The 26,676-nt window shown below is 40.3% G+C and overlaps 1 protein-coding gene across 1 annotated transcript; it reads left to right on the top strand.

The window, feature by feature from the left end:
* The first annotated feature begins 3,938 nt into the window (after positions 1 to 3,938).
* Positions 3,939 to 26,563, top strand: glis1a (GLIS family zinc finger 1a). The gene is made up of 8 exons (XM_079173551.1): positions 3,939 to 4,967; positions 10,212 to 10,373; positions 14,775 to 14,888; positions 17,131 to 17,239; positions 18,618 to 18,774; positions 23,763 to 23,893; positions 24,011 to 24,109; positions 24,937 to 26,563. Exons 1-8 carry the CDS (start codon positions 4,065 to 4,067, stop codon positions 25,077 to 25,079), a joined length of 1,818 nt encoding a protein of 605 aa, XP_079029677.1. The 5' UTR covers positions 3,939 to 4,064; the 3' UTR covers positions 25,080 to 26,563.
* Positions 26,564 to 26,676: the final 113 nt, after the last annotated feature.

The raw sequence follows: 26,676 nt of genomic DNA, 5'->3' as shown, positions 1-26,676 counted from the left end.
TCTCTTGTTTAATTTCCACCTGCGCCCTGTGTTTACCTGTAGAAAACTGTAGTCTTTCTTTAAGTTTCCAAGGTGTGAATGTGTGTAAGTGTAAGAATGTGAAGCAGGCGGCTGTGCTCACTCAATTTCCTCTGAATAAATGAAGGAAAATTGACCAGAAAGTAGAGTAAATTTTGATTTATTAGCACACTCATAGCCCACAAAATTGGGTTCACAGGATTAACCTATTTTCAAAATGAACGCCTTGAGGCACAAATTATTTAGAGAAGTGTAAACTCTCCCCCTCCGGCCAACTTTCTCTGCTACTGGGATACCGATCGCTCATGTTGTTTATAAAAACACAAGCAGCAGTTGTGAAACTAGTTACGTAATTCACAGGTTTTCTCTAATGGTTAGCCAGCCACATTTATGAGAGTTTGTTCTCTTGCAAAGATATTGTCCCAACCTGAAATATACTGCACCTGTGGGTATTTCTACCTACAAATTATGTTTGCTCGTTTAAAACCAGCAACTAAGATTTACAACTCTTATTTTCCCTCTCAGACACATAAAATCTCATATGATTTATATAGAAATGTGGAAACACATGATGCTCATTCCATATGTCGCTGTCATCCTGTTATTAGTAGTGATATGATAGTAACTCCCCGCTTTAAAATAAATGACCAAACTAACTGTACATGTACTCATGCATACATACAAAGACATGTCTGATTACTGTACATACATTAAAGACTGATGGGTGAAGAATGGACTGCAGCAGTGGATAGCACCATGAATTACGCATCGCTTGCAATCACTAACTGCCCTGTCTCAAGCTCCAATTCACAAAAGATGTTCTCTGCTGATGATATTACAGCGCAAACACGGCAATAAAGTTTTGCAGCTGAGTGCAATTGGCCCTTTTGGTGATGAAAGACAGTTTTCAGACTGCGAGCTACCGAGGTGCAGAGGCATTGTCATTTCTTTGGGGCCATTTGCGGGCAGCGAAACAAGCTACTAACACATTTTTTACTACGAGCAACACCTTTCACATTATACATATTCATTTCATCCATTGCTAATATCAAAATATTGATTAGTACAGCTTTAAAAGCAGGGTGGTAGCAGGAGTGACCGGCTGTTCTGTGGTCAGACTGACAATAATTTTCCACTATCCATAAAAAGTTCTCTTGTGAACTGGCAAACATTTGGTCTTAGTTAGGAGAAGTTAAAAAACAAAAATAAAAGAATAAAAAGAACTGGTTTTCCCTGATACGTTCACATGCATCTGATGAACTGATAGTTCTCGGCTTTGCACAAATAATGAGATAATAATAGTCTGTAACTGCAAATCCACTTCGATGCCTCTGTAACACCATTAAAGATTACGTAAGAAGGATTAGGAAACTGGATTTTGTTTACTCTGTGTATTCACATCTCTCACTTCAATAAGGATCTTTTTCCCATGTTTCGCTGAAACCAAAAAGCACAAAAAAAAGTTTGTAATTCCAGAACCAAAGTGCTTATTGTTGAGACAAGTACACATTTGCTTGTCCTAAAATGCCACAGCTGTGTTTAGCTAACCTCAGCAAGTGAGTCTTTAAAAGAACACCACATGAGATGAGCCTGCTATTTTATATAGTTTGCTGGCTCGCTGAGGCTTTGTGGGACACTTTTCTTAGTTTTACTGTCTGACTCGTCTTTCTGGATTAGCACCAGAGTTCTTTGTGTACAGACAATGCTAAAATAAAATCCCCTTTTTGCTATATTTGCTGCTGGATTTCACTTTGTTGGAGTCGATGTTTACATGTGTCCTGGTTTGATGCTAAAAAAAAAGCTCTAGTAAGAGATTACTTATCAGATGTATTGTTGTGAATCTAGTGCTTTGTTTGCATCTGAAATCCCACGGTTTGCCCTCAAAACTCTTAATATTGGTTTTGACAACAGGTACTAGGTTGCAATGATCATGCTTCAAATATACCACTTCTGCTGCACAAGACTCATTAACCCTGTTCAACTTGTTGACACATCGCAACCTCTCTAATTAAGATTCAGCCACAGTTCCCATGGCTGCTCTGCTACACGTCTCTGGTGTGTGTGGGTGTGTGTGTGTGTGTGTGTGGGGGGGGGTTTACGGGAAGAGTCATAAAACTGTAAACCAGACGATACCAGGAAACTTTGGGCATGAACCTACACTTAGTGACTCCTTCGTCAGCTAATATGACTACAGAAGTGATCTTACTCATCATCTTAACTGTGTCGGTTTCTGGCTCGTAAAATAACGATCCCATTGAATCTTTCCGATGACTAATTGCACGTGGCAGGGAATCTGTTGAAAATGATGATCTTCAATATCTGGCAGATGGCAGAAAACAGTGGAAATTAAGTATTTTTCAATAAACACTCAAGGACTCTTGCACAGTGGAGCTACTGTATGTGTGACAGGGGTGTGGGGAGCTTCTGTTTGACCTGCTATTTTCCAGCTTCTCTGTCCTGCAGGACTAGCTAGCACCGAGATGTGGTCCATTACTCGTCTTCTGTTAACAAGCATCTGGACCAGGTTCCAGGCAATCGGCTGCCACACAACGACTGGCTGTTTGCTGCAAGGGTGGCCTTAATGCCCGCTGTAATGAATCAGCCCCGACTGTTACAGCAGCTCAAAGGAAACCAAATATACACTCGCTTCAGCGTCGCACTCAGAGCTGTTTGATTGAAGCCTGCTGACAAGAAGGTCGGACACGCTGTTTGTTTTGGTTTTACTTCATCTGGGACCGTCTCTGCTGGTCACCTTGGTCCACTTGTTGTTAATGACTGAACGCAGAGGTGCCAATGGCTGGAAATGAGGGAATAACTTTCAGAGTGTGGCACATTTTGGGTCTTGGGTTTCAACCCTTAGAATGGGATGGCAAGTAGTCGTGCCAGCTGAGTCATAGCTTTACAACATCGCAATAAAAAAAAAAATTCTATGTGAGTGGTGGAATGTATAATGTACATTTACTCAAGTCCTGTACTTAAAGGGGTATTTTAAACATCACACTGTTTACAGGCTAGTGGGGAGTACTACTGGATATGTAAAAAGAGTTGTACAAAGCCTTTTGTTGCTCCAGAGGCTGGAAGAAATACTTGGATCCTTTACTTAGTAAAAAAAGCTTCTTAAATGTGAATATGTTCTTGTTTCTTTACTCTCTGACAGTAAAGTTAATATCTTTGAGTTGTGGACAAAACAAGACATTTAAGGAAAACACTGATCGACATTTTTCACTATTTTCAGACAGTGTGTGACCAAACAACTAATCGTCCGATTAATCGTCAATAAAAACAATCAGTATTTGCAGCCTACTGTTGGTGGAGGTGATTTTAAGTATTTTATTTACTGTTGGGTATAGTTGAATATATCTTGCGTATAAAACATATGATGAATTAAAAAAACATGATGCACTGTTATCTTGTTTCGTCATGTTTTCCCACGTGGTTTCATTTTAATAACTGTTTTTATTTTACCTCCCCAGAAAAGCAAAGATAATAAAAAAGTCCTAAAGATGAATACAGAATTGTGTATTGTTTTTTCTCCTCAGTTTATCTTGACACCTAGGTTGGGAACCGCTGGACTGAACTTCACCTTGAATAGCTACAGCGGCCACAGGAGCCATTTCTAAGTACACTTTGTTGATAATACTTGATTTTGACCTCAGGACTGTAATTGGTAAATTTACTTAAGCAAAGGATCTATTTACTTCTTCACCCGCTGGTTGTCAAAGCTGTAATGTGACGTGTTTCAGAAAGTGTTTTGTATCTGATTGTTTGTCTTTTTAAGATGACTCATCTGGGTTTGGTTTGTGTCTCCCACAGTGCAGCTCGAGAGATGACGACTGACCACGCAGCAGTTTGGAACAAATGACAGGAGATTACACATGCTGAATGAGACAATGCCAACCGCTGGAAATGAACCTAATCTGATTACATTTGAGAACTGAAAAAACGCTGTCGATGGCTTCACTTCCAATGGATTCCTAAAGTTTCAGCATCACTGATTCTACTGAAAGGATCTCTTGGTGGAAGTCAACGAGAGGAGGGGGGCCAAGATGTGGCCCCCTGACCTCGGGCCTCCAGACGTCCAGCTGACTCTTCCTGGTTTTGGAAGTGTGTTTGAGGATGCCGAGGACCCTCAGGCGCCGCTGTCTTCTGGTGGCTTCCGTCAGCCCTCGATACACTCAGGCGGTCTGGGCATGTGCTGTCTTCCAAGGACTTCCCTGTCCCTGTCCTCGCTGGGCCGTGATCTCACCTCCCTGCTCAGCTGTAAGACAGCTGGATCTCACATAGAAAAGACTGTGGAGGACTTTGCCGTCACAGCGCACACGGATCCTAAAAGCAACACTCAGAGGTTCAGTTGTTACCCACAGCCCTCCCTCCCTGTATCCTATATGCTCACCAGCTGTGCCACATCTCCTCCTTTCGGCTCCCCACCTTCCTCTCTTTCCTCTTCCGCCTCCTCGTCATCTTTATTTTTTGCATCTTCCTTGCCTCTGTCTGATGCACCTGGCGGCAACAAAACTCCTCATCTTCAAATAAAGATGCAGGAGGAGTATCACTCCATAAAACAGGAGCCTGCGGACGATTTCTCGCCTTGTAAGAGGGAACCGTTTCAAGTGAACAACCAGCAGGTGGAGCTGTTCCACGCGGGCCATCCCATCCAATGTCAGGACGGCACCCCACATCATTTCCCGAGTTTCAATGGACCCGTAGGCCAGGACCCCAACGTGGACCAGCAGGACCAGCCATGTCACTGGATCGACTGCAGTGCCACTTACAGCTGTCAGGAGGAGCTGGTGAGGCACATCGAGAAGGTGCACATCGACCAGCGCAAAGGGGAAGAGTTCTCCTGTTTCTGGGCCGGCTGCGTGCGACGCCACAAACCCTTCAACGCCCGCTACAAGCTGCTCATCCACATGAGGGTCCACTCTGGAGAGAAACCCAATAAATGCATGGTGAGTCGGTTTGCTTTTGTCTGGGCGATCACGATAAACAGATTTTTATTATTTCTTTATGAGAAGACAAACATAACGTTCTAATTGTAATCACATAAAAACAAGTCATGCTTGTTCAGTACAAGGACAGCTTTCTACTGCTGCCCATTGAACAGCTTCAAGAGGCATGCGGTGACTTAAAAGAAAAAGAATCCCATTCATATATTTCCAACACAGTCAAAATGTCGTGTTTGTGTGAGAAAGAAACATTAAATATTTATCAATGATGTTCAACAGTCACATACCAATACCTCCATCAGGAGACCCTCAATGCAACGTACTCACGATACCTAATTAATTTTCAGAGGTGCAACTAAACCTATTTTCAATGACTTGAAAGCTTCCCTGACCACGAGATGCAGTAGAGCCAATACACACCAACACACATGCAAATTGCAAGCATGGGAGTGGCATCACACGCATTCCTTACACCTTCATAAAATCTATTTACAAATTCCAGACTTTTTTCGATTGACCATAACCCATTCATTTATTTCATCCGCGATTTATCCAAAAATGTAGGAAATCCAACTGGCAACCTCTGCAGCTTAGCGCCACCAACACATGCTGCTACCATTTCCAGTCAGTCAAAACAAATCTCATCCCGTCCGACTTTGTGTTGCCTTCCGATGGGCCGCTTAGAGGTTTAAGTGGGTTTGAGAGGCATTAATTTGCTTACAGTGCGTCTCGACTCTCGGACTGTGCTGCCGTTGATCAAGAGTCTGTTAGACAGAGAGATGATCAAACGGTTTCCTCCCCTCACGACAGGTTTCCCTTACTCATGCATGCCAGAGGAAGAAACGTGGCAGTGTTGAATGAATGGAGGTTGTGTCTGTTGCACTGAGCATCCAAAAACCTGCCAATTACCATGTGGTTATTCTGACAAACGCAAATAATTTATAGTTACTAAGTAGGAATGCAATAAACTGATAAATCACTCATTCCTGTCGGAACCATGTTCCCACAGAGAAAGCTCTTTCCCGCCTTTTTGAAGTTTCTCGTCCTTCTGAAACGTGCACACAAAGTTTTAATCCTTCCGTCCCGGTTGGTTTGGTTTAACCTGGGATCACAGGTAACCGCAAGTGCGGTTAAGCAAGTCCCAGAATTCTCGGGGCAACAAAACAATTGCGAAGCAGAAACATATATTGGAAGAACATATGTGAAACTCACATGGTCAGTAATAGTTTGTTCTTGAGCAACCACAATGTGGTTTACTGTAGAGTTGTAACCACTAGTCAAATTATAAATTAGTTGATTGACAGAAAATTAATCTATGAATGAATTTCGATTATTGACAGACACATATTGACATTTCATTTATTTATAAAGCAAATATGTTAAATATTCTCCAGTTGCAGCTTCTCAAACGTGAGAGTTTGCAGCTTTTCTCATTCATACGTGACAGTGCCGACCATAAATATTATCAATAATTGGGTTTGAAACAAAATCTAATGGATCATAATTTTAAATAGCATGTGATATTTTAGTTTGTGAAGTTTGTTCCCACAGAGGAAACTCTTTAAACATTTCCTGCCTTTCCATCTGTCTGAGCAGCTTGTTTTGTGAAACGTGCAGGCTGTTTATAGGGGTGATGGACTATAAATCTTATAATGACAAAAACTGCGACAAAGATGAAGACAAAACCAGACCAGGTTCAGTTCATGAGGAGACCGAGACTGTGAGGTTTCTGCATTGACCATCACAACAGTGGCCTTTGAGCCCAAGCACGGAGTCCGTCGTCAGTGTTTTTGTGAAACACAACTTTTGCAGCTTGAACACGTTCCGCTCCGAATCCCAGAGAAGTGAGTAACTCTCTCCGTTGTTCCCCGGCGACTCCTTCGCTGTCATCAACCTGAGACTCCGATTAATAATTCATTCAGAAATCTTCACTCAGGTACACGCTTCCTCATTGAAGGACCTAATCTGCTGCCAGCTTGTAAATACATTACTGTGGAGAGTCGCCTGCACACACATTAATAAAGTTAAATCAACATCAACACACACAAAAAAAAGTCAGTCACACTTCACGACGTGAATAACGTCATTTTATTTTCAGTAAGCGCTCAGGCCAAAACATGTAAATTAAGTCATTCCTAGTGCAGCAATGGAAAAATGAATCTCTCATATGAATGTAGTCAGTGTGTTTTAATGAATTCAGCCTCATTTACCAGCTCGTTATGTCAAGTCTCAGATCAGACAGGTGTTACTCAGGCTGTAAACACAAGCTGCCTAAGTGTTTTTAGATCCACTGTGGTAGAGTAATCAGTCATAGTCAATGGTAATGAAGTGACATTCACGTGTAGATACATTTAAAGGGTACGTTTTGTGATATTACTGTTAACAAATCCCATTTAAAGACCAAAACCGACTATGATCTTACTAACTAGGATTATCTAAGTCAAACATGATGGATATCTTATTGCTCTGTGCCATAGAGCTCCATTGTTGCCTAAAAACAATCATTGAAAGCACATCACTTAGGCACAGCGTTGAGCCGGCTGACATGTTTCTTTTATTATAATGAACATGGGCACTAAAGTTAATTATGAGTCAGTCATACATCACCAAGACTGTCCTCCAAAGACAGATGACGGCATCAATCTTTTAAGTGTCCCACAACAACATGTGTTTACGTTCAAGTGACAAAACCCTCGAGCAACAATTATTATAATGGGTGCAAAGGAGGAAGTCAGATGACGTTGTCTATCATCGCCAAAGAGGAGGAATGTCGGGGTGGATGGATGGGTCAACAAAATGTTTGCCTTTTACACGAGAGGCTGCTGTTTGTTTCCTGTTTCCAATCAACGGCCCTCGTTTAGTTTTTTAAAGCGTGACCAGATCGTCCCCTAACCTTAGCCATTATTGTCACCATGACTAGGAAGCTCCCATACACTTAAAGAAGTCATTTTAACCCAAACAATGGTCTTTCAATAAACCTATCATAAAACTGATTTGTATTTTATTGATCCGCAGCTGAAAATGGTCCCCAACAAATGCAATATTTTCTCTTGTTTTGAGTATTGTTTGCTAAAGACTACAGTGCCCACCTGTTTAAGTAAATGACTGAATCTTTAAATAAATATAAAAAGGAAACTATGTATTTGTGAGCCGTTTAAAACCCAAAACATAAAAGTATGTTGTCAGTAGGAGCCAATGGGCTGGAAGCTCAGACAGGAAGTCAGAAAGTACTGACAAATGGACTAACACATTGTTGGTTTGGTCTTTTCATGCTGTTGAATATTACATACATTCAATAATCAAATATTTTAATATATTAACATGTTAAACATGAAAAGGAGGAAAGAATATTTAAGGAATAAACTAAATTAAAAAATTGCAAGATAAACCTGAACCTCTTTAAACGTCAGACAGTTGAGATTAATGTACAGTTTCCTTGATTTTCCTAGAATTTGTTTTTATCTCCCAATTTTATTGTAGAAATAAAAGAAACGTCACAAAACTTAGATAAAACTGTGCTCATATTTCTACTCCCTCAAAGACTTCATAAATCTGTTTCTGTTTTGGAGCCATGTATATGAGGGTGGGGTGACATTTGTTTGATTTAAAAAAAAAAAGTAATGTTTTTACTACCAGAGCCACGGGGTAAATTGACAAGCCAGAATGAAGCAGCATTAAATCTTTTCTCCTTTCAAAAAACGCAAAACCGAAGTGTTTGTCAGCACAGTTCACGTAACGTGTCCAACTTTTATATATTTCATTCACTGGTCTGTTTTTTTATGGGTTGCTTTTAATTTCTGTTTTTGTTATTTTAGTTGTTTGTCAAGACAATTTCAAGTCTTGGATTAATTTGACCATGATGTAGTGCTTTTTATACACGGACTTATTAAAGTAAACGAGGTGACTGACATTTACTGACTCATTAGCGAGACCTAATAAAACCACTGGAATGATTATTGGGTAGAAAAAACGTTTCCATATTTTCCTCCAAAGGATGAAACACTTAATTCTTGTATTTTGGTTTTAGTATTAGAACCAGGATCTCATTGCAAAACAGTATTAATCCTTTTTGAAAACACACTATTTTGCATCTATCATCCTCTTTGTTAGTAGATGACACTTATTATTTTCATCCTAAATGACAAGTGAAAACACATTGAAAACATTCTAAATGTGTTGATTTTACCACATAAAGTGAATTCAGAAACTTTGGAATCGTTGACATTTTTTGAAAATTCTCTCCTGTTATCGTCTGAACGTTCTCGCTAACTCAATGTTGGTGCTCCAGCAGGTTTAGATCAGAACATGAGAAATATATCCATTCAAACTTTGACTTGCATGCCAGAAATGAACACATTTGTAAATTTTAAGTCTGTGAGATTGAATGTGACACAGTTTCTGTAAAGGTATAAAGCTGCTGACTCTGATATTTACTTCTTGTTTGGCTCCAATCCAACAGAAACGTTTTTACCACCGTCTGGAGTCTGTGTGTGTGTGTGTGTGTGTGTGTGTGTGTGTGTGTGTGTGTGTGTGTGTGTGTGTGTGTGTGTGTGTGTGTGTGTGTGTGTGTGTGTGTTTGTGTTTGTGTAGTTCTGTTCCAATTTGCTTCTTGGGAAAAAGCCCATTACCTGAAGTTTATGATTCAACAACCCAAAACGTATGAATTTGTAGTGTGATATATCACCACTTTGCTAGTTCTTTTTGTTGGATCAGACTTCAGCATCACTCATCTGGGATGTGGGGAAGTGATTTTTATGATGTGTAGTTACAGGCCAACCTACTTTTAAAAGGTGCAGATGGGATTTGTCTATGATTTGTAGAAGAGGATAAAAGTTTCAAAATTTAATTTAACTCCGTTTTGTTAACGGAATCGAGTTTAATCGAGGATTTATACACGTAGATATATGAATGTAAAATACTTAAAAGGCCCAATGAAGTTCAAACTGCCTTGTGTTTTGCCCCTATTCATCACTATACATAAAATATGCATCAAACTTAGTTCTGAATACACAGTAAAATGTGCCAAATGTTGCGTGAGCATCCCTATGGAGGCCCAGTGTTGACCATCATTAGGTTTTATTCTACTGGGCCCCATGACACCATTCTTTACCCCTGACCTAGCTTAACATTAAAGCTGCCTTTAACTCTTACTCTAATCCAAGATGACCTCTTTTTTATTACATTATATTATATGTCACTCTCCTCAATTGGTAGTTGTGTCAGGTTTGTTTGTATTTTCCTTGTCAGTTTGAGGGCTGCTCCAAGGCGTTCTCACGTCTGGAGAACCTGAAGATCCACCTGAGGAGCCACACAGGAGAGAAACCGTACATCTGCCAGCATCCCGGCTGCCTCAAGGCCTTCAGCAACTCCAGCGACCGGGCCAAACACCAGCGCACACATCTGGACACGGTCAGTAACACGCAGCCACCCACCACACGTCTTAAAGATTACGCTCTTCTTCTAAAAAGCTTCTTATTCGAGCATGCAAGTGTATTTAAAATATGAAACCAGTGAACAGAGTTTTCTGTCTGTTCCATCTACTGAGAGACAGATTAAATGTGTGTCTTGTTCACCTGGTTAAGACCACTGTAATAAATGTTTCTATTAAATTACATCTTCAGTGCATAAAGAAAATACAGTCAATTAAATAAACCATGAAACGCTGCATAGGAGCCAATTTCTATTCGTTTTTTTTCCTTTATATTTGCTTTGTGGTGAGTTGAAAAAGAGTTTAGAAAGCTCAGTTAAACGGCAACATTTCAAGTTACAGCAACTGAATACAGCTTCATTACAAAAGGTCAAGTGGTACGAGCAGAATTTGAAAAACAAATCTTGGGATCTACACGAATCCAAAAGGTACCATTAAAACCATAAATGATGACACTGATGGGAGAATGCAGCAGGGGGTTCAGGGAAGCGGGGCGATGAGTGATAAATTAAGGATTCTGTGGCAAAAGAAGTTATGAAATCCACCACTGATGCAACTTGAGAGAAAACAGAAAACACTCTTCTTGCTCCAAATCCAAACTTGTAAATTAAACTAGCCATTGCTCCCTGTCGTGCACCAGGTGCCAAAAAATATCATGCAAGTATTGTGTCTCTTTCCTATTTGGTTCTTTTATGTCCAGCGGTGGAAAGTAAGTATATTTATTCAAGTACTGTGCTAAGTATAAGTTTTAGGTTCTTGTATTTCTGTTTTATAGTGGTTTATACTTCTACTTCACTGCATTTCAGAGACAAATATTGTACTTTATACATTTTTTGACAGCTGTAGTAATGAGTTCCTCTGACGATTTAGTGGCAGCGGTTGAGTTAAATTGTGGGTAATGTAGGTGCCAGGTTTTGACAAGAATTGTGTGGAATAAAAAAAGACTTCTCTGGTTCGGCTGCATCTACTTCGATTCTTAGGAGCGCACTGCTTAATCAGAGTTATCTGTTAAGGGATCTTCCATCATATCAAGTCATGAGGAACATTTATGTAAAAGCCATCTATGTCTGCCTTTAACATATAAATGAAGCAATCTAATATATAAAACCTCAATCTCCTGTATGCTTTACATACACAGACTCCTTTATGATACAGTATTTGTTTGTAATCAGAGGTTCACTTTAATTTAAAGGGCCACTGCTCCCCTCTTTCCTCCTCTGTCTGCCTACAGCACAGAACATTCTTTGGGATCGTGAAACTGCATACCTGCTGTGGATTTATTCTATAAACCACAGTTATTTTTACTCCTGCTGACAAGCGACGAGGACTTAGCAGTAATCCAGCAAATCAGATCTCTCATTACACGGGTGAGATGGAGCTGTACGTTGCACTCCCGTGTTATTACAACAAGAGGAGAAAGTTATTTTCTCCTTTTTGTGGTTTCACGCTGGCTAATAGCGGCTTCGCAGTTGCGTCACAAATCAAGGATCAGACACATCTGGCGCCATGACTGAGCCCCAGATGTGTCCCAGAACTGTCTGAATGTAAATAATTGCTGAATATAGTATAACCAGCCAAGAAAAGACTGGTGTCAATACAAGTTATTTAGGTTCGACTGAATATCTTGTATTGTGTTACTAATGTTATAAATAATAGTGTGTTACGAAATATTTGTTTCCAAAATGAGGTCAGTCTCATGCATGCAGTGTCTCAACTACAATTTACAGCTCACTTAACCAGAAACCTGAAACCGGTTTCTGCACGATTTGTTACCTTGAGTGTTTTAAAGACTGTATTGGTTTTCTAGATAAAGATCAATCGGTAAATGTTGAAATTAACAAGACCAATCAGAGGCGAAATGACAAACAGCAGATGAAACACAGAATTTTGTTGTTTTCTATTTGAATTCGACTGCTTCGTCACTTTGGTTAGTTAAAGCATTTCAGTCGTAACATCTTGGATTGCTGCGATACACGGAAAAGCTTTGTTTCAGCCAACCCGTCAGTTTTATTTCTAGAATTTTGACACAACTAATTGCACACTCACATATGTATTCAGCAATGTATGTCCTAGTTTTAAGCAGCGGACAATCACTATGCAAACACTCATTAAGCATACAAAGGCAGTGGGGTTCAACACTTCATTATCTTTTTCGCCTCCCAGGGAATATTGTTCAGAAACGGTTTCATAAGAGCAAGATATCGCTCAATTTTTGGCAGCATTTAATGCCAGGCGCTGTAGAGGAGTAGTTCTGATGCCAGATCTGCGTTAGAGTCATTTCACATCTGAAATGTATTCATTTCTGCCTTTAAGTGTGCTAAACATTTACAGTTCCTCACTGCAGATGTTTGCTCAATTCATCCCTTTAACAGAAGTATAGTTTTGGTTTTATTTTTATTAATACTGACTGTTTGTTTCTCTTTTTTTTCTTCTTATATTCCTCACAAATCCTTTTTCTCATTTAAAAAAAAAGCAACTTCTGCTTCTTTGTGTTTTTGACCTAATGCATGATTTGTGCTGTTTTGAAAACCTGCCAACTCTCAGAATTTTAGAACCGTTCATTCAATTAACATTGTGTTCTTGGTAATAACACCTGTGAACTGAAGATTCTGGTAAATAAACCGCAAAATTCACCTTTATGAATAACTTTCATGAAGTTTTCATGAAAACTCAATTGACTCCAACAAAAGGAACACAAATCTGTAATGAATTAGGTTCCTGGAAACGGCCTTATATACTCATCCAAACGTACAACTTTGAGAATGTCAAACATAGGCGACTCAACCAAAAGACAGAAACGTACTGCTTTCACGTTAAATTGTGCAAATACATTGACACGTAACAACTTTTTCCAATAATAGTTCTGTTTACAATATAACCACATTTCAAAGCATCTTCCTTGACGTTTGTTATAATGCCTTTATGCCTCTGCGCTGGCGACAGCCATGACCCAAAGGCATCATGTTTTCAGTTTGTCCGTCCGTTCCTTTCGTGTGAACGCGATATCTTCCAAACTGGCACAAACGTCCACCTGGACTCAAAGATGAACCGAAACCAAAACTGCAACATGTACCGCTTGGCAGAGGCATACAACCGTAATAGTTTTGAAATGACTTTTGAACCTTTGCTATGAAAGGTTTACTCCATCGAGAAACTACCTGCTGAAATACATCGTCTTTCATTTTTATACTGATTGCAGGTATGATTATCTAAAGTTGAGTTCATCAAAGAATAAGTTGATATATGGCTGAGCAGGAGGAAATATATCTGAGCTGTTCCTCTGTAACTCCTCTCTCTCTTCCTCTCTTAAAGCCGGCAGACCAACGGTAAATATCCTCCATTTTTCAGTTGAGGAGTGCGTTATGTTAAATGTTGACATAATCTTCATGTCCTTTCTCTCTCTGTGAGTACATATGTCATGTGAAGGAACCACATGTATCCTGTGTGTGTGTGTGTATCATACACAGGACTACTGTTCACAGTCTCACATCTATAAACCATCTGGATATGACTCATTTTAACTTGTGCTGTTATTTGTAAACACAATTATACTTTGTGTTTGACATCATATCCATAAACCATATCATGTGGTGAATGTTGTGACCTGGTTTACAAAGTCCTGTATTTGCACGAGTGTTTAAAGTGTAGAGTATATAATCGAGGGTTCGGTCGCTACTATTTTGTCCAGTTGTGGAAAGAAACTAAATACTTTTTCTCAAGTACTTTTTAACACCTCTGTATTTATTTGACAGTTATAGTTACTAGTTACAAAAAGAAAACAGTTTGTGAAAGATGAAACCAGTAGTTTGCCCCCCCTCACCACTTTTCAGATAGTTACATTTAAATAATGATTTAAACCCCAAAGAGATGATCAAAGATTCAGGAAATGTTACTGACATTAGTGAAGCAGAACTTTATTTTTTTTATTTTCGTTTTCTGCCCCAATAATCATCTCATTTTTGTATTTATTATGAGTACTGGAGGGGGCAACAAAGTGTTTTGATACTTCTTAACTTTTACAAAAGTAAGATTTGAAATGAAGGACTTTTACTTGGAATACTTACTGTACACTTCGTGGTATTGGTACTTTTGCTTAAGTAAGAGATCTGAGTGCTTCTTCCATCACTGATTTTGTCAATGATGAACCTAAAAATACCAAAAACAAATGAACACTTAAAAATACATATAATGTTGTGTATTTCAAGGTCTACTTTGTTGTTTGGCGTTTTATTCACAGAAATGTTTTGGACATGTTATTTGTCAGATTGTGTTTTTGGAACATGAAAACACGCTTTAGAGTACTCTGAAGTATTGCTTTCTCATAGTTTTCTCTCTTTCTTTCTTTTTCCTCTTCAACTCTTCTTGTCGTGGTTCGTTCACAGAAGCCGTACGCCTGTCAGATCCCAGGATGCACCAAGCGTTACACCGATCCCAGCTCGTTACGAAAGCACGTCAAAGCTCATTCAGCCAAAGGCCTTCAGGAGAGGGAGGTCAAGGTAACAACTGCAACTATGTTCTTACATGTTGGACATTTAGCTGAACGCAGAATGGGATTAGTTCTCTGGTCACCGACATATTTAATAAAACCGTCCTGTGTTTCTAAAAATGGATTAGGTTATATCATATTATATTAGATGTGGTGGAAGGGCTATGAATAAAAGGGTTTATATAAACTGTTTTCATTTATTCTGAAGTACTTTGTATTACTTTTCGTGGCATTTATCAAGCTTTTATTGGACAGGGACATAGGAGAATGATATACAACTAAGGCCCACCGCTGGACTCAAGCAGTGGATTTGCGGTTACATGGTCAGCTAGTTACCACAAAAAACCCTCAGAAACTATTTCTCTATAACTTGACGGTCATGTCATCTTTCTGCTTGACCTCAAATGCACAAAAATTATATTAACTTTCATTGGAATTTCATTTTGTATTTGTCTGTCTAGTGGTTAACCCTAATCTTTACTAATCTGGGTTTCTGTGCAGTTTTGAAATGATGCAAAATACATGTTTTCTGTCATGATAAGAATAACATTCAACTTAAAAACCACAATTCATGACTATTTATGAAAATGATCAAATTCAAAAGATATATAAGTATATTTAAAAAGATAAATGGGTATAAAATATAGTCAACTTCAGTATCAATTTCCCAAACTCTGATATTATAGGTGCAGAAGCAGTGTTACTAATAATAATTAGATAAATATAGATAAGTTAAGATAGAGCTAAATAGAGCTTTATTTGTCCTGCTTTGCTTTACAAAGAATGAAAAAGTGCAAATATGCAATAACCATAAGCATATCTCAAATCTAAGATACACACAATGCCAGAAGTATAAACAATGTTAGCGGTAAGAATCATAACACGCTCACAGAGTGAGAAAAATATACACTCAGAAGTGATAATTAGAGCTGGAAATACAACTTTTAGATATCACAGATCATGTTTGAACACACAGCAGTGAGTAAGAGAGGATGAATGAAGAAGACAAGAGATCCCGATTATGTGTCGACTAGAGAAAAAGCAAAGGAAGTGAAGATCAACGCTCAACAGAGGGAAGAAGAACAGTATTTACTTTTGTATCGCCTCTTAGGTTCATCTGATAAAAGTCAAAATAGCTGCAACAAAATTATTGAAACAGCATGGAAGTTAGTTCCACCTTTGGAGAATTACGTTTAATGTTAAGGTACGAGGGAAATGCTTCCTTCCTTTCGCAGAACCTCAGTGGTCCTAGGTAGCACCCTGTGTGTGCGTGTAGAACCCTTGTTTCTGAGAGAAAGGGATGGAGAGCAGCAGGAGGAGAGAGTCAGCATGTTTATGATTCAGTAGGATGAAAAACAAAGTATTACACACGCTCCCTGGAAGTCCGAATAGGGAGCCTATTGTTCGGCATTATCTGGGCCTTGTTTGTTTTCTATGGACCGCCAGTGACACTGGGGCTTTGTGTGTATTCCCATGGCTTGTTTGGTTTAAACAGAAACACGTGTGCTTGTAAGTTGTGACATGGCTGACACGCCCTGCGCTGCATTAAACCCTGTGGGGCTAAAGAGGACTTTGAAATATTAAACATGCACTTCATAAAGTCCTCACGGTTATACATTTTCCCCGAGCTGATGCGTCACAGCTATTGAAGTTTGAATCTTCATAAACACTGGTTTGGGCGCACATTTTTCGCAGATTATTCATACCCCTTTTGTGGTTCCTGGGTGTCCTTCGCGAGCTTCTCAGCGGGTCCCGGAGCTGTCCATAATGTGTTTTGGAAAGTCCTGGGGGATCCCCTGTTACCGCTGGATAATAAAGTAAATTGTCCTGCCTTAACTTTGTTAGAACATTTTGGAATAAGATTGCCTAACAAGATTTCTGGATATCGAGGAGCTGGATCGCAAGACGAAACACGAACCAGCCATCTGGTTCAAGCGTAATTTCTCTGAAAAGTGAACAGTAGAAAAGTGCCTGCAGAAATCTCACTGTGTTTTCAATTGTTCTACTGTATATAATCAAAAGAGAAGTAGATCATTTCAAAGTTTGGCTCCATGGGAGCTGTGTTGCCCAACAGCAAAACACAATTGGAAGACGACTACACTGTAAGCTGCAGCTTTAAAATAATTAATCCCATCCCTACATGCAGGCAGGCATCCGCATATGCCCACGAACATGAAAACATGACACTAAATGCACCAAAATATACCATTTATCATTTACCAGTGTATGTTAAATTGTGTTTGGTCTGACAGGTGCAGGTGCACACAATGCTGGAATCGGACGTTTTGAGCGACTGTCTGGCGAGGCAGCATCTCCACCAAGGAAACGGCTCCCCTTTACCCAGCTTAGATGAATACACAGGTAAGCACAGATGAAACGGTAGCAAAATCAAATGGATACCTGCGTTTACCTCTGTGGAAATGAGCGAAAACAAAGAAAAGGGTAATTGCCCAAACACCTGGGCCGTTAAGCGGTCTCTTTCATTTGCTCCCATGGCCTCATTTGCTCCTTTTCCTCTCCCTCCTCTCCCCATTCCTTCGATGATAGCTCATCATGCCAGTGTTTACCTTGTCCAATTACCGGGCACTGACTGCGGGCGAGTTGGCCCTCTCCCCGCTCGTCCCTCAGCTTCTCCAAACCTGCTTTTCCAGCCAAGCTCTTTTTCTTTCCCTTTCAATGGCTGAACCGGGATCAAGAAGCTGTCAGGTACACTGAGGCTCAGTTGGCAAAAGAGAGGGGAGAGTGTCCAGGAGAGCTGTCCATGTCTATTACTTCAGACTACTTGCAGCTTTACCCAGAAGACTTGAGGGAAAAGCCTCAAACGGCAACACTAACAGCTATGTTTATTCAGGGTGAAACAAGCATGTCAGTGTTTAATTCTGAAAAAGTCCCAAGAGGACTTGCTCCTTATCAGAAATGGCTAAATGTTACTCTCCGACTGTTATGTATATACCTGCGTATGTACATTACTGTGTGTGTGCTGGATTTATGGTGACATATGTTATCATCATCATCAGCTGCCCTTAAACTCAAAGCCAAGTGTTGAAAGCCCTGCTGGTATTTGTGTTAATACTTTAAATGAACGTCGTCATAAAACGTTGTTTTCAGTATTTAACACTGGCCTCCTGGTTTTAAACGTGTCCCTGAAGAGTTTGTGTCTTGATTTTTTTGCAGGGAGCCAGAGCTGTCCATAGAAACGTGTCAAACTACTCTCACAGCATTATCCACGACACCTCTGTGTGTTTAACATAATTGTATTTTTGACAAAATGAAGCTAAACCATTTTTAAATACAGCCTCTGTTTCTTGCTAGTTCAGTTAGCCGCTAGTTTTGTCAAAAGCTTTAGTGCTGAATTGTAATAATTCAAATCTAAAGAGTTCCAGCTCTTTAGATTTGAAAGAGCCGTTTAGAAACATTTTGAACTATCTTCTGACATTTTATAGACTATTAATTGATAAATGAATCACTTTAACAAAGTGTCAGAGGAATGGAGAATGAAGAAATCATTAGCCGTAGCCTTAGCTTTCTTGCGTTGTTAGCAAACAACATGAACCGCTAACTGTGCAAGCAGGATTTAGCCAAGTTTCAGAAGCTCTGGTACGTTTCATTTTTTGCAACTGCTGTTAATAATAAGTAAATCTAAGCCAACCTTAGCTGCAGAAACCTATGAAAAGGAGCAACCGTAAATCTAGGTTTTCAGTAAAGTGATTTTTTTTGTATAAATCTGTCTCTCCTCCAGGTGTGTATTCAAACTGCAGCTCCGTCCACAACAGGGCAACTTCTGAGTTTCTCCCTCCATCAGCAGACCCCTGCTCCAGGTACCGCGGCCTGGAGGGAAACTTTGACGCCAACAGCCCCATAGCTTCACTAACAAGCGCAGGAAGCATGAGAGAGGGGTGAGTGCGAGATCAATGCACGCAGATTTAAGTAGTTAAATGTGTTGCAGCCCCAAAGTCAATTATTTATTTATTAAATAAACGGTGAACACATGGGCTTCTTCAGCAATGCTGTTGTTATAAACATTTGCTTCTTGTTACTTGCCTTGCTCATGGGCAGCTCAACAGTAAATGTCAAAGCAGACGCAGTTTATTTTTTTCCATTTTGAAGTCCTATGTTTTTTATTGAACTTGTCTTATTGCTTCGTAGAGTGAAGTCACCGTTAAGACAAACGACCTTTCATATCATCAGATGCAGCTGGTAAACTATGAAAGTCAAAAATATATATTTGTATGTTCTCACTGTCATGCATTTTGAAATGATATTGCTTTTATGTCTTTAAAAGAGGATATTTTACGACTGCTATGGTAATGATCTTCAGAGGCAAACTTAAATGGTCAGTTCATCCAAATCACTCAAAGAATCCCCACATTTTCCCTCTTACCCCTGCTGGTGCCTGGCAAAGATTTGAGTTATCTGCTGCAGAGACTTCTGCTGCCAATCCGATACAATGGAGCTGAAAGAGATTTCATTTGCATTTGGCAGTTTTCATCCAGAGCTATTTTCTACGAAAGATAAAAATAGGGAAAACTGACCACAGTTTTCTTCTCCTCTGTGTATTTTTCCGGGTGTTCGCCCCAAAATCTTTATCCATTTCACAAATCTGGTCCGCACGAAAGCATTTTTAAAACTGCTTAACCCTTCCTCCGTTCGCTATGTCAAACCTCGGATACATGGACGCCATCAAAAACCCTGTCGGGATGTGACTTTTCTTCGCCTCTTTTGTCTGTGAAGCAGCACAAGCCCAGAAACGGGGAGATTGATGTGAGCTTGTGCATTCTTGAATAAACCAGAAACATTATCACCAGAGATGGAGTTAAGGCTTTGTGGTTGCACTGATTGGGTAGTCACAGGCCACAGAACTTATGTGTACTGTAAACTGAGACAAATTTTGTCTAGCCCGTGTATAAAAGTAGACGCGAGACTGAAATGATACAGCTGAGGGCCTCCAGGCCAGCAGTTTCTGAACAATATGGCCTCAAATCATTGGTCATTGAAGAATTGCCCGTAAAGTAACTTTTATTGGCACAACAGTAACAACAAAGGCAGTCTATCCAATAAAAAAGAGTGTTGATAAGGGCCAGAATAACATTTTTGTGATTTAATAAGTGATATAAAATCTTCATATAAAATGCACATAGTTTCCCATGAAATTCTCCAGTACTTCCAAGAATCATAGTTTTTGAATGGACTTAAGGTCTTGGAAGAGGAGTTAAAAGGAGAGTTAAGATGGTTTGTTCTCTTTGAACAAAACATTCAAAACTATTAGCTTGAAGGTTTATTATTGACCGGGGAAGCAGCAGTTTGACAAAAGATTTTTAGCGCAAAGTTCACTTACTGGAAAGTCTGATTTATTTTTAACTTTTAATCCAGTTGTTTAAACTTTCAGCCATGACCTTCATGCCCTGCAATATTTTCCAGTAAGTGAACCGTGAGTGAAAATGTTTTGTTATTCCAAAAAATGCTGTTATTATGTATTAGTATAGAATATCATCATCATTATACCAGGACTTGGAAATCATTGAAAGTTGGAGGATTATTTTGTTGGTTTAGGATGATGTTGAAGATTCTGTGCTTTTTCAAATGTATATAAAACGCATTTCAATCAGGAGAGACAAGTCAGATAAGAAAAGATAATTGTTTTTTGTGAACAAATCATATGTGATGATAAAGTCTTCAGAGTCTTTGGCGATTGGACTCAACAGGGAGCTTTGTAATCGAGGGGCGTCTGCCCTGAGTAGCAGCAAGATAAATCCCCCCGAGGAGTCCAGACACTGGTGCTGATGGTGCTGATGAATCTGAGAAGATTGGGCGCAGATGGGGAGGTGGAGGGTTGCGTAACAGCATCATGAACGTACTGAAGGTAGAGAGACAATCATATTTAGGAGAGTCAGCAGCAAGATGATAGGCCAACGATGTAATTGTGTCGTTGTGCTATTGGATAGAAGAGACCAGCTGATCTGGACAGCTGATATCATGATCAACAGCCCCGAACAATAACAGCAAGGAAATAATGAGTGAGCATGCGTGAGGAGTGGCAGATGTATGAGAAATAAACTACGGGCATGCAAGAGTATAGTGTTCCTGACTGAACTTACACTAGAGCTTCATAAAGATGATTAAAAAAACAAAACTGCATTCAATTTTAGCTGAATGTGAGACGACCTCTAACAGGCCATGGAAAACCTAAAAAGTTATGGTGATGGATCCTTGAAAGTTCATTAAAAAACATTATAATAAACAGTGTAACGACTGAACTTTTTCAAGATGCTTCAACTCTGTTAGCTTTAGCAGGATTTCACCCTGATGTCTCGGCTTTAAAAGATCCTGTTTTGGGGTAAAACTAACCAATTTAGAGTTGTTGGAGTTCACCAAACAAAGCCATATTTTAGTCAACCTGTAAGTCCGTCAATTTGTTGCTCGGCTTTGGGTGTCTGTTTGAGTTTTGAAGGACATACAACTGTACTCGCCTTAATGCAGCATCTCTCAGCCTCCATCTCCTTAAAGTTTGCAGCCAGAGCTTCCATGACGCGCTGCACAATCTGTCCATTGACGTCTCTTTATAGACACTGAGGATGTCATAGAATCCCTCTGGTGACCGCAGAGTACGACGACCTGCCAAAGCCAATACCAGACAAGCACTTGTTTTTTCCCCCAAATGACTTAGCGAGACATTAAACACGTGAAAGTAAATTATCTGCGCTTCGCGGCATCGGGCTCTGACCTCATAGCCAAGCGCGTGTTTACTCTGGCTGAGACGAGCCATTTCGACTTCTTTTAATTATTTAATACTTGAGGGATTCAGAGGCCCCGCGCTAAAGGCTTGTCCATCAACGAGTATTTGTGATGTGCGGCGTCGGTGTGTTTTGCGGTCGGTGAGAGCTGGATTGACTTTTTGGAGCAGCGTCTCCATCAGATACAGACACACTAACCGGGATGGCTCTCACACAGAAACACTATGATACAATTTGAAGAAAAGAGGAGTAATGAAGTTTACTTTGCAGAAGCCCCGTCTGGCATCGGATCCAAATAGCCAGTTTAACTGAAATGTTTTGACATGTCCACACATTTTTGTATTTACCGTATCTCTAACGTGCAATAAGTGTGCTCTAGTGTCTCTAAGTACTTGATTGCTAGCGCTTAGATCACATTAAATCTCCATCTGTGTTCATCTGTGATCCGGTAAATCTGTGTCACGGTATCTTTCCTCTGCCAAACCTGAAAACAGATCAGTTTAGCGTGCACAAGCTGGCACCTTGTAGTGAACCGACTCATCTATCTCCTCTGATCCAGTCCAACTGTGCTGCCAAGCGTTGCATACAACACAATGCGCATATAAACATAATGAGTTTAAATTCTGCAAGCAGGATTCTTCTCATTCCAAATACAAGGAGGGCAGCTGGCTGCAGTTAGTCGGAAAGAAAAGAAAAATGATGAAGGGCTTTAGCCGGTAAAATATGATCAGAGGAACAGTTTCCTGAGGTTGCGATGACAGTCGCTCCCTCAGGCATGGGCTCTCTGTTAAGCTCATGCATCTGAGACGTTTTGGGTACACCGGCCACAAAACGACAGGATCGTCCCAGCGGGGCCGCGCACGGCACGGCTCAGACATCCCAGCTATGTTGTTGCAGGGTCGCAAGAATGTAAGCCGTGGAACAGCCGCGGTTGTTTAGAGTTAAGGTCAGCTCCGATGTTTCTGGGGCCACCGAAGGGGGAATCCAGAGAAGTGTTGAATTCTTGGGGCTCGCAGTCATCGCGGCACATTTATTTCAACAGTCGTTCTATATCAAAGCCCACTTTGTTTACATAATCTTATACAAAGCCTGGTCTTTATTACATTGGAAAGCCGCAGCCATCTGTAAGTTATATCAGTTTGGGTTTCAAAAAGTCCTTCTGATTAGTTTTGGCTTTTATTGTGTTTCTCCACCGAACACGGAGGCTGTTAAATTAAACGTAATAGCATTTGACATGGGAAATGGGTAATATAGAGACCTGGGGATGATAAATGATAGATATGTAAAGAAATCTCCAAACATTTCCTTTTTTTATAGCCGTTCAGATGAAAATATAGATGGCGCTTTGGGCCAGCAGCCATCAGTATCTCTGACAAGGCCTGGCTTGTTTATGAAGCCCACTAAAACCCTTCCAGCAGAAACCAAGGCCATTTGGCTCTCTGGGGACCAATACGGTCCAGTACATCATCCAGGAGGGTTCTCAGGCCTGAGAGCCAACAGGGGGGGGGTTCAAATACCATATGGGGGGGGGATTTCAGCTACATATCTCCTTGGAGAGATATTCGCTCTTTCTTCTTGTCGACTTGGCTCCACTGACTCATTCGTTTCCATGTTGAGTCAGAGTGTTTGTGCACAGTCAGCACATTCTTGGAGCGTAGCGATGGATACAAAGACCGCCTACATTACCCCCCTCGAGGTGGAAACGCTTCCTTGTATAAACTGCACTGTTTGTACAAGAGTTTTAAGTATTTACGTGATAACACAGCTGCTGCCACACTGTCAGATTCAATGGCATGAATACTTGCTCTGGGTTTGATTTGATCCGAGATGTTTGTGTCAAACTTTAATCAAACCTAGTTTTAAAAAACACGTCAAAAATGTCAAACCTGTTCGTTTAGATTGAGTCCTGTTATAAGACTAATAATTCCCTTCTAAAGTTCTTTATCTAATTCACTCAAACGAGTCAGAAAGTGAGTCCAGGGCTGCAATGGTGATCGTTCTTTCACATTTGAAGCAACAGAATCTACGATTAAAACACAAATTAATCAAGTTTCAATGTTCATCATGGTTGTATATGTCATGTTTCACACTCACATAAATGTTCATGTCGGGGTACTTAATAACTCAGCTACCTGGTGTCGTGTTGCCAACAGAAACGGACCATCGTCGTCGTTCATGTCCGCTAACGTCAGCGCAGTGACCTCCTCGTCAGACCGAGTGGACGTCCAGCTGCAGGGCTACCACAAAACCTACAACCACCAACAAGTGTTCTCACAGCAGCAAGGTACGGACAACGTCTACAGAACATGTGTCGGCATCAGCGGCCTCAACGCATCGGTAGGACAAATCGGGTTTTTTTTGTGCTTCTGTTCTTTTGAAGTTCCCTCTGTGTTTCTCTAAGGATGTCTGTACGGAGAGGGAAAGGTTGCTCAACCAGTCAGCGATGGAGGCTTCGAACCCGCCAGTTACTTCACAACCTCCTCCGCCTCTCACTCTACAGGTAAGACAGCAGAGCGAAGGCGTCCATACGCTCCAATCAGAGTGCTTCTTCGCTGTGATTGGCCAGATGGGTGGTGGTGAGAGAGTACGCTGGGTGTGATCTTCTCTCTCTGGGTGTTTTTCATCCAACTGTCATTGTGCTCATTCTTTTAAAATTCATAAGAAATGATGAAAATTCAGGAAAGAAACTGTAAAACACTGCAAAAACAGTTTTTACACTTGGCTGAGTGTGGTTGATGAAAAGCAAAAGGCGAGGAAGAACAATGGAAACATACTTGGAGAATAAATCAAGACGCATGTGAAGCATGTGACTTAAACATCTACTGAAGAGACGAAAAATGGCTTCAAACGCTTTGTGTGGCGCGATGAGGAGACTTAAACATTACTCAAGTTAACTGAAGAAACTTACATTTATACTTTATTTCTATCATGTTTTCTTCATTTTCTTCCCCCCATACCGTTCTCTGGAGCTCCTTTTAATTGCATCATCTCGTCGCTGCCTCTTCTTCTACAGTGGTTTAATGGCACCTGACTGGAGTATTAGCGCCACCAGCTGCTCATCTGGACGAACCAACTCCTAAAATTCACATGACAGTAGTGGATAGAAACATTCCACATTTTCACTTACAGATTTTCTGAAAATGATGACAACCGGACATTTTCTTAACCGGACTGGCTGTATGTAGTTCTGGTCTGCTGGTGAATTCCTCTTATCTGCTCACTTTGCTTTAAATGGAGTTGGTGTTATTGGCAACACAATGTAAGGTAGCTAATTAGCAAGCTAATTAACGGTTCATTCTTAAAATGATTCTGTTTTCCTCCCCTCAGGGTTCGACTTGTTGCAGGAGCTGCAGGGTCAGGCGGGCGGCGGTTACTCCATGTCTCCCTGCTCAGACGACAGCTTCCTCTTCCAGGCAGGAGGCGTCGACCGCTGCCTCAACCAGATCTACTCCATCTACCTGGACTCATGATGGGCCACCCGGAACCAACAAAACGGAATCAGTAATCACTTTGTTTTCCTGAAGACAAAATGCATCAGACAATCACAACAACGGTATACTGTTCATTCAAGGCTGAAGTTGGCTGAATTATTGGTGTTCTTGACAGAAGATATGTCAGTGGAAGCTTTAACGGTACTAAAAAAAAAGAAGCAGAATTGACTTGAGGCAGAGCTGCGGGCTAAGAGGAAATCTGGTAAAATTGTAAATGTGAATAGCGGTGACTTTTTTTTATTCAGAGATGACCACAGCCTTTGTGATCTGGATAGAATGAGCTATGAGCTTTTATGTGCTAGTTTGATCTGTTGAAAGGTAGCTGGCTCTCTGGCCCTGACACTGATATCTAGTGGGGTTAATTCTGCCTCCAGGAAATGTTAAAACAATGTTATTTGACAGAATGGGATTTTATAATGTAGTGGTTCCCAACCTAAGATCCATAAATACATCTGTTCGGGTGGAATTATGATTAAGAAGAAACCAAAGAACAAAACAACACAGTTCTGCTTATTCAATCTTGTGAAGGGCTCGTTGTGTGAGTGGAATATGGTCTCAAAAAAGTATGAAATGTAAGTCTCCTTCAAAATGATCCAAGGCACACAGAACAGTTTGAGCAAAAATGCATTTTGATTTTGCACAAACCCCACAGTGTGCCTTGGATTATTTTGAAGGAGACTTACGTTTGACACTTTTTTAAGCCCATATTCTACCTGTGCAGTGAGCCCTTCACAAGATTGGATAAGCAGAGTACACCTGAAGGATCCAAAGAGCACCTGCATGCGATCACCACAAAGACCCAGCAGCACCTCCACTCCATTTCAGAAATCATACTGAACTTTATATATTTTTTTTGTTTTTCGGTCCATAATTCAAATGAAACAATCTGAATCGTTAGAAGAGAGTAACACTTGTCGGTTCAACTCTATTCCACTTATAGATAAATGTAATCGTAAGGGGGGCGTAAATAGGTTCAATTGAAGGTGTTACGAGACAAATAAGGTTGGGAACCATTACGTTTGAATAGATGATTCTTGCTCATTAGCATTCTGCTGCACAAGAGGGAAGTGCAGGAGACTGGAGCAGTAAACTGTAGCAGTGCTGCCACCAAGTGTCTGAATGACTGTATATAAATATTCTACACATACAGTCTGTGTTATGGATCAGTGCGGATGACTCCAGGGACTTAAAACTGACACACAAACCAACAAAAACTGCACTAAAATGTATCGTCTGTGATTTGTCTTTCGTGGACTGAGAGGTGCCAACAAATACGTTTCAATATGTGTAATCTTAACAACAATCAAGACAGTAACATAATCTCCTTTTTTTTATTATTGTCTCTTCTGTCCCTTTACATGTTTGTTGTATCAGTGTTATATTCAGTGAACGGGAGGTGTGCATTGTTTACAGTAAGTTCTCTGCACTCTTTTCTGTCTCATCACACTTTGAGAAAATGAACAACCAGAAAAAATGTTTACACTGATTTTGTAGCAATTCAGAGATTTTCTTATTATTGTCATTGAACAGTGTATATAGACTGTAAAAAAACCTGTCTTTTATATCTAAATAAATA

The sequence above is a fragment of the Pholis gunnellus genome, assembly GCF_910591455.1.
Source record: "Pholis gunnellus genome assembly, chromosome: 14".
NCBI classification, from domain to species: domain Eukaryota; kingdom Metazoa; phylum Chordata; class Actinopteri; order Perciformes; family Pholidae; genus Pholis; species Pholis gunnellus.
This window is presented reverse-complemented; position numbering and strand designations above follow the sequence as displayed.